Source organism: Bactrocera dorsalis, chromosome 3 (genome assembly GCF_023373825.1).
Source record: "Bactrocera dorsalis isolate Fly_Bdor chromosome 3, ASM2337382v1, whole genome shotgun sequence".
In the NCBI taxonomy this organism is placed as follows: Eukaryota; Metazoa; Arthropoda; class Insecta; order Diptera; family Tephritidae; genus Bactrocera; species Bactrocera dorsalis.
In genome coordinates this window covers 7,372,632-7,381,259 of record NC_064305.1, presented here as the reverse complement: position 1 = coordinate 7,381,259, position 8,628 = coordinate 7,372,632, and the positions used below count along the sequence as shown (strand labels likewise).

The 8,628-nt window shown below is 36.6% G+C and overlaps 1 protein-coding gene across 1 annotated transcript in view; it reads left to right on the top strand.

The window, feature by feature from the left end:
• LOC105226836 (serum response factor homolog) overlaps positions 1 to 7,853 on the top strand; it is a 55,539-nt gene extending 47,686 nt beyond the window's left edge. The window contains exons 3-4 of the mRNA XM_011205918.4: positions 6,563 to 6,986; positions 7,297 to 7,853. Of these exons, the coding sequence (XP_011204220.2) occupies positions 6,563 to 6,986; positions 7,297 to 7,523 (651 nt within the window). The 3' untranslated portion in view covers positions 7,524 to 7,853. The remainder of the gene's footprint in view (positions 1 to 6,562; positions 6,987 to 7,296) is intronic.
• The last annotated feature ends 775 nt before the right edge of the window (positions 7,854 to 8,628 follow it).

Below are 8,628 nucleotides of genomic sequence, written 5' to 3'. Positions count from 1 at the left end.
CTTGATGGACTTGACTATGGATCAGGCAGGGAACTACTTTCGGTGAGAGAACCCAACTTTTGACAATAGCTCCACCGTCTTGAGTAGAAAGAACGCTTAAATTTTAACGCTTAAACATTCCTAAGTTTAAAATTCAGACTCCTTTCTCTCACCACTAATTTTCTCATACAAAAAAGTAAATTTTCAATTTCGACTTTACAATATGCCAATTTACATGGACAACTGTACCATCGGCTGCCGCCGGCTGTCCGAGCCAGAGCCACCAACAGTCAATGCCAGCAATCATATGCGCGCATGTGCTCGTACATATGTAAATGGGTTTTGGTGAATCGTGTCACCACCCGCCCAAATGCCAAAAAAAAAAAAAATAGAAGAAGAACTAAACAAATGGAAAAATGGCTAACAAAGAAAGCAATGAAATTCATGCGCCCCCAAAGACAATGCGATACAGTATAGTACTCTGGGGTACAGTACAGTTGGCAGGCAACAATTGTGCGTTAGATTTAAGATCGCAAGCGCGTAATACAATTTGCATATTTGTACGAGTGCGCCGCGTCACATGACTATTCTTCCACTCGTGTATTATGTACGAGTGTCTGCCGAGATGTGCGACAAGCACATCGTTCGAAACAAAAACTATAAAGGCAAACAAACTTGTGGGTTATATTTTAATATAACGCTCTATTTATGAGAGTAAGTCTGTTTTTAAGAGACTGGCAGTTAGGAGATACGGAAATATGAAGTCCAGGATTTAGCAGATATTTGAACCTAACCTAGACAAGATCCAATAGATGCAAAATATCGATATTCTTTAAACATAGTCCAAAAAACTTAACTTCTCTTTCTTAAGAGCTCATCGACCAAATATTTGTGAACTGCTTAACCATTTAGGAAACTCAAGAGTTCGATTGACTCATGTCTTCCCAAATCGTCTGTATTAAAAATATACCGGCCCAGTTAACCAAACTCTCTCCTCTGTCATATTCTGTGACGAGTTCGACAAAATTTCAATTATTGCTGGAAATGCAATCGGATTCCCACCAAATCCTCAGCTCTTACGAACAGACCCGAAAACTAATACTTTCTCTTTTACCAAATACAATTTCGTTCTGCAAATCGGTTATTTATTTTTTGAGTACTTTATGGTCGAGTCGAGTCTATTGAGTCGAACACTTGATGTACTCTGGGTTCATATTAGAATTAAAGTTCCTCTGAAAGATATTTTCCAAGCTCCAAATTTTTAATAATTATTAAAGAAATATTTAGGCTGTTTAAGATCACTAGAACCTTCTTGTTCTACGACAATGGACCTCGAATAGCCAAAAAAAAAATAATAATTAAAATCCGTAAAAATCAGGAAAATTATTATATTTTCTACTTAGCTGGTCGTTTTGTTGGAGGTTTGTTTCGGTGACCAATGCCGTCTTCGGTTAAATGGAGTCTACGATTGGGTTTTGTAGCTACCTTTATATCGACAGAAAGAAATAGTCCAAATATTTTGAGATATACCGCCGAGTTGACAGATCTTGGCTACCCAGAGGATACTTATTCCAAATACGCTCCGTTTTCATAAATCTGACCACTACCGAGCGGGGGACAACACTAAGATGGCTGTCTTATACAGACTTTGGCAAACTTTGACTAGTACTTGTCTATGTTAGGTTTAGACTTCAGATAGACTTGTCTGGAGTCAGTTTTGAGCTAACTCAGACTCGCACTTATGAGGAATTGGTTTCGATATTAGATAGATTTGTCTAAATAAGGTTTAGATATCTGCTAAATCAATATTTATAAAGCAAGTGAGGCAATAAAGATAATGCAAGCCATGCTCTGAAGGATTTATCAAGACCCGTCTATCGTAGTAAAGTGGCACTGTTGAAGGAACTACTAGTTCTCATTCGCTAGTGGCTAGCATAGTTTCATGAGTTGCTGCATAAGGCAGACAGACTTTTATGTTGACTTTTCCCTCCGTATTTTAACAAAATTTACACAACTTTGGATTTATCCTCAAATTGTAGAATACCTACATAGTGTTGCTAGATTTGCAACCATTGCTGGGTGACTCTCGTACGCTCGCCTCGTGTATATGCATATTTATGCGAGCGTATTCATTGAAAGCGCAACCAGGCGTAATGGAAAAGCGCCATCATCAATGAAACTGATCCCTTTGTGCATTTTCGCCACAGTTGAAGGCGCGCTGTCGCTGTCGCTGCCGCCGTCGCTGCTACTGCTGCTCATTCGTTGGTCATTTGGTTGAGCATTTGGTTTGTCAGCTTGCCGGCTGGCTGACTGACCGCGCTACTGGCTTGACTTAGCTGCGGCTAAGCGTTACTGGCTCTAACTATGTATGAGTGCGCGATGACGCGCTGTTTTCTCGAGCTGCTGGCTATGGTCTCAGGGTTGACTCTGGGCTGGGCTGGGCACGCCGCAACCAACTATTATTTGCTTGGCGCGTATCAACGGCGGCAGATGTAGAAGTTGCTTGCCTAAAATACTAACGCTATGGCCGCTGCTGTATTTACAAGGCTGGCCTGTGACGACCCGTCCGTCCGTCCGTCTGCCCATACGTCCGTCCAACTGTGCGCCTGTCGCATGCGCTGTATAATATTCGTGAAATCGAGAAGGTGCATGCAACATGCACCTACTACAACAAAACTCACAATGCATTTCTGCATACACTTAATGCGACGGAAAACCAAACCGTTTGTTTTGGCCGTGTGTCGCTCTGTTGCTTTGTCCGATTGTTGCTTCAAGTGTATCTATTTTCTTCTACTTCACTTACTTTGCGTATTGCACATTGTTGTTATTGTATTTTTGGCGGCGTTGGCGGCACGCTTTGGCTTTCAACGCTGCGCTCCGCGAACACATGTTAGCCCCCATGTATGTTTGTATATGTGTGTTTGTGCGCACAATTCAAATGTCCAGCGCGCGGCTCAGCTTTGGCGACAATGCCGTGTAAACTGTCTTAGAATTATCTAAGCTTTATGAGCTCAATTACTGTCAGCGCATTCACGAAATCCAATAAGCTAACTGCCAGCCGCCGTGCAGCATTCGTGTGTTTTCGACCGCAACTGTTGTTGTTGCCATTGTTGTTGTTTGTTTGCGTTCGATTTTCGTGCGTAATTAGCCGATATTCGCATAAGCGCTCATGTTTGGCGGCGAAAAATTGCAACAGAGCGTATTAATTAATTTGTATTTTCGAACAATTAATAAAAAAAGATTTTTGAAATAAGAAAAAAAGTCAACTTCGGCGGCAACGCAGCTATAATACCCTTCATGGAAGCATTTTTGAATGCTTAAAAGTGTATAAAAAGTTTTTCCTCTTGTTGTTGTTGGTGCCGAGTTAACAGTCCTTGGCCGGAGAAAGATCCGGATCCGTTCCGGTTACTTAGGCCCGACTTTCGTGGGAACGCAGATCCTCCCCTTCATTTGTATCGATCAGTTTGTATGACAGCTATATGCTACAGTAATCCGATCTGATCATTTGTCGGGCAAATTTTAGAGCTGCCTTGAAAAATAATCTAAGCTAAATTTCGTGTTGATATCTTGCCAAATAAAAAAGTTCTCCATACAAGGACTTAAGTTTGATCGTTCAGTTTGTATAGCGGCAATATGTTATAGAAGTCCGAACTCCACAAATTCTGCGGAGATTGTAGCGATATCTTAAATAATAAGGTCTGCCAAATTTCGTGAAGATATCTCATCAATAAAAAAAGTTTTCCATATGAGGACTTGAATTTGAACGATCAGTTTATATGATAGCTACATGACATAGTGATCCGATTTGAACAATTTCTTCAGAAGTTACACCATTGTCTTATACAATAACAACTACCAAATTTCGTGAAGATATCTCATCAATAAAAAAAGTTTTCTATAGTGATCCGTTTGTAGCGGTTCCGACAAATGAGTACCTTTTTGAGAAGAATCTCAAAAATTGTTGGACTAATTCGCGTATATAAACACAGACAGAGCCCACGTTGTCATCGTCCATGCCACTGCATCTTAGACATAGTCAGGAGAGAAAATTATGAATTTCTGGACAAACTTAGTATTCCTGTTCTGGGTATAAGTATAGAATTAACATTTCTTGGCGATTATGTATGTTGTTCTTCTGAAATTTAAATTTCAAAAAATATTTTTTTCTTGTTGTTGAAGTCCGTTTTCAGCGACTTGTAGGCGGTTTTGGCGACGCATGTGACTGATGTCAAATGACTCAGTAGTGTTGCAATAGAGTTTCAAGAACAAACGTGCAAGAGTACCTAGTCGAATTCGTTGTACAAATGCGGTTGTAACGGGTGATTTTTTTGAGGTTAGGATTTTCATGCATTAGTATTTGACAGATCACGTGGGATTTCAGACATGGTGTCAAAGAGAAAGATGCTCAGTATGATTTGACATTTCATCATGAATAGACTTACTAACGAGCAACGCTTGCAAATCATTGAATTTTATTACCAAAATCAGTGTTCGGTTCGAAATGTGTTTATCGACAAATTTTGTTCAGCGATGAGGCTCATTTCTGGTTGAATGGCTACGTAAATAAGCAAAATTGCCGCATTTGGGGTGAAGAGCAACCAGAAGCCGTTCAAGAACTGCCCATGCATCCCGAAAAATGCACTGTTTGGTGTGGTTTGTACGCTGGTGGAATCATTGGACCGTATTTTTTCAAAGATGCTGTTGGACGCAACGTTACGGTGAATGGCGATCGCTATCGTTCGATGCTAACAAACTTTTTGTTGCCAAAAATGGAAGAACTGAACTTGGTTGACATGTGGTTTCAACAAGATGGCGCTACATGCCACACAGCTCGCGATTCTATGGCCATTTTGAGGGAAAACTTCGGACAACAATTCATCTCAAGAAATGGACCCGTAAGTTGGCCACCAAGATCATGCGATTTAACGCCTTTAGACTATTTTTTGTGGGGCTACGTCAAGTCTAAAGTCTACAGAAATAAGCCAGCAACTATTCCAGCTTTGGAAGACAACATTTCCGAAGAAATTCGGGCTATTCCGGCCGAAATGCTCGAAAAAGTTGCCCAAAATTGGACTTTCCGAATGGACCACCTAAGACGCAGCCGCGGTCAACATTTAAATGAAATTATCTTCAAAAAGTAAATGTCATGAACCAATCTAACGTTTCAAATAAAGAACCGATGAGATTTTGCAAATTTTATGCGTTTTTTTTTTTTAAAAAAGTTATCAAGCTCTTAAAAAATCACCCTTTATAACGAAACCAGTTACAATATATACAAAATCATTTATATGTCGACAGTATTTTCTAAAGCTCTCATCAAAATTTGTTGTTGTAGCAGCCCTAAAGTAACTCAAGGAATATTGCCGAGTTGATTGTTGAGTTTTTGGTGAAAAATTCGTGTCGGTTTCGATTACTAGAACGGACTGTCGTAGAAACGGTTCTTACCAAAAGTATTTGCTGCAGTTCAGATCCGACTATCATGGATACAACTTTCACCAAAAGACAATATTATATTCCTGAAATAATTTCGAGGAATAGTGCCGAGTTGATTGTTGAGTTTCGCTCTCTATCGGGCGTGTTACGAGAACTAGAAAGGTTTCAGGTCCCCACGCTACTGCAGCCTTCAATCTACATTTACTACGTAGACAGAAGCTCTGCAAACTTGTGGAGATTAATTCTGGTTTTATGAGAAAGTTAAGTTTATTAGAAATTCATATTGTGCGACCTTAAGGTTTCTTAAGAAAGCAGTTATGAACATTTTAAAACTATTAATTGCTATCGCAGAGCTTATTCCAAAGCATGTATCGCTGAGTAGGTTTGTCTAGCGGCGAGTACAAAACGTTTCGTTAGATTAGTAGTAAAAATTTTGTGTTCCTTTGGGTAGAGGAGTTATTGAAGCCTAGTGAAAACACACTGTTGCCAATTTTCCGATACCAAAATAGGAAAGTGCAGACCAAAAGCTTTTGAAACTGGTAAAAAGTGAAAAGAATTCATAGTAGTTTAAAACACCAATGGAGAACACTCTGGTTTTTCCACGTCGGAATTTTTGATTGAAAATTTGAGTTTTTTCGATGTTAAGTCGAATTGAGGTTTTCCGTCTTATATTTTAAATAAAAAAAAAGTCGTTGGAAAAAAAATTTCGCGAAAGAATTTTTTCTGTATAAAAACTTCTATATTTGAATATTTCTTAACAATTTTGAGGTTATGTGAAAAGTTGTGGTTGCAAGAGTAGTAGATCTCTGCTTTACCTACAACTTTGTCCCATAACCTTTTTCTATAGCACTTATAGTATTGCCGAATGACGAGTTAAACCGTTTTTAACCCTTAATTATTCAACCACGCCCCTCCCTTCCTCTTATGGTCTTCAGATCGGCTGTATATTATTTTAATTATTCCAATGGGTTTCCAATGCGTTTCATTCTACTATGATCTTGTTTTGGTTCCAAAAATTATCTATTCTGGTTTAATAAAGCAATCTAGTTATAAGATTACCTCGAGTATCCTAGTAATTATGTCTCATTTTCTTTACTTTCAATATTATTTCTATCTTACACTATATGTTCGCCATTCTCTCCACTTGCAGGAAGATCGTTCACCCCTCTCGTCGGGCAATGAATCGGACGACTCATCCGACGCTGAATCGCCAGGACCTGCGCAATTGCAAGCCGTGAAAAACAGCGCTCTCACCGACGCGAGAACACAGGATAACAGCAAGCAACAAGCGGCAGCGGCCGCAGCAACGCCTTCCACATCCGGCGGCGCTTCAACGTCTGCTATGACTAATAGGAATATCGGTTACGCAATCGCCGAAGATCTGACACACAATGCCACAGTGGCTGAGACGAAATTGAAGCACAACACAAATATCGCTCAGCCAGAGCGACAGGCGTTGACGACAGCCGAGTGCCTCACTAGTTATGCGGCACCGTCCGGCTTGACAGGACTACCGCAGGATATGTTATTGAAATTGATACAATCTGGCCACTTGCAGCTGCACACGGAAGAAGGTGATGGAAATTTGTGAAAATTTGAAAAATAAGTGAAATTTTTTTAATTTTTTTTTTAATTTTTTATTTTTTTTAATTTTTTAAGTTTTTTTTTTATATTTTATATCGGATTTTTTTAACTTCATTGTTTCAATTTTATATATGTATATACTTTTTTATTTAAAATTACTTTTAATTTTGTTTTGTTTATCCATTCTCCATCTTTTTTTTTATATTTTATTTTAATTATATACATAAATATTATTTTTTTTTATTTTTGTAATTATTTATAAGTAAGTTCCAATATTCATCCACCTATTCCCCTCCACAGACGGCAGCGGTCAACAGTATATTTCAATACCGTTAACAAGCAACGCCGCTCAGACACTAAAGTCACCAAAGGAGCCCAGCACTCGCACGGGCAACATTGAGACTGCCAAGGACATGCGCATGAAGGACATGAAGTCGGCGCAGTCGACAGCCAAAGCTGCAGCAACAAATAGTAATAGTGGTGCTGCTGCGTTAGCTGGCTTGCCCATAAAGCAAGAGCTGGAATGAGATAACAAAGACTTGTTGCTTGCCAAAAAAAACAACAACATTAATAAATTATTAAAAAGTTAAAGCAAAATTTATAAAATTTGAAAAACTGTATCGGAAAAATGTGACTTAATTTTTAAGCCAATACATACACACATACTTGCATACATACAGCACATTAGTGTTCCTAAATTATACTCTCCATGTTAAGTGAAGAAGTGGTGCAAGAACAACAACATACAAACCCACAATCGTGAGAATTTAATATGAAAGTTATTGTTAAACAATTTTGTTACTTTCTGCTTGTGTTTCGAAGCCAAACTAAATGAAAATAAATATTTATACCAACTATACCTATAATATTGAAAAAACGGTGTAATTCTTGAAAGCTATGAATATTTTGGAAATTCCTAATTAAATGGGAAGCGGTTATTTTTAATTTTTGTTACTCCATTTTAAATTTGTTTTATATTTTTATTAGCTTATTTTGAAAACTTAAAAATTAAAAAAGGAAGTCATAATTTTATATACAAAAGTGTAAATACAATTTTATTACTTTTATTTAACTTAATTCTGAATATCTACATATATCGTATATAAGCCACTATGACAATGCCTATCAACTTGCTATTTTTTTTGATTTCTATTTAATTTTTTTTTTTCAATTTTATTTACATTTAAAAAAAAATTTTTGATTTCTATTTATTTTTTTTTTAATTTTATTTAAATTTAAATTTTTTTTTTTAATTTTATTTAAATTTAATTTTTTTTTCAACTTTATTTAAATTTAAATTTTTTTTTTCAATTTTATTTATATTTTTTTAATTTTTTCTAAAGATTTATTATTATATTTCTAAATTTATGAAATTATGTTATTACTAAATTTTATAACATGATCATAACAATTAAATTTAATAACTGATATATTTTGATTGTTCAGTTTTGTTGAAAGATATCTAAAATTCAAATATTTTGAATAATTTTTTAAAATGATGAAACCGATTTTGTCAAACTTTTGTACAAAATTATATATTTGTGTTTGTAAATTGTATATTTTATTTTGTAATAATACATTTTTTTTTTAATTTTTTATAATAATTATTATTTTTTTCATTTATTTATTTTT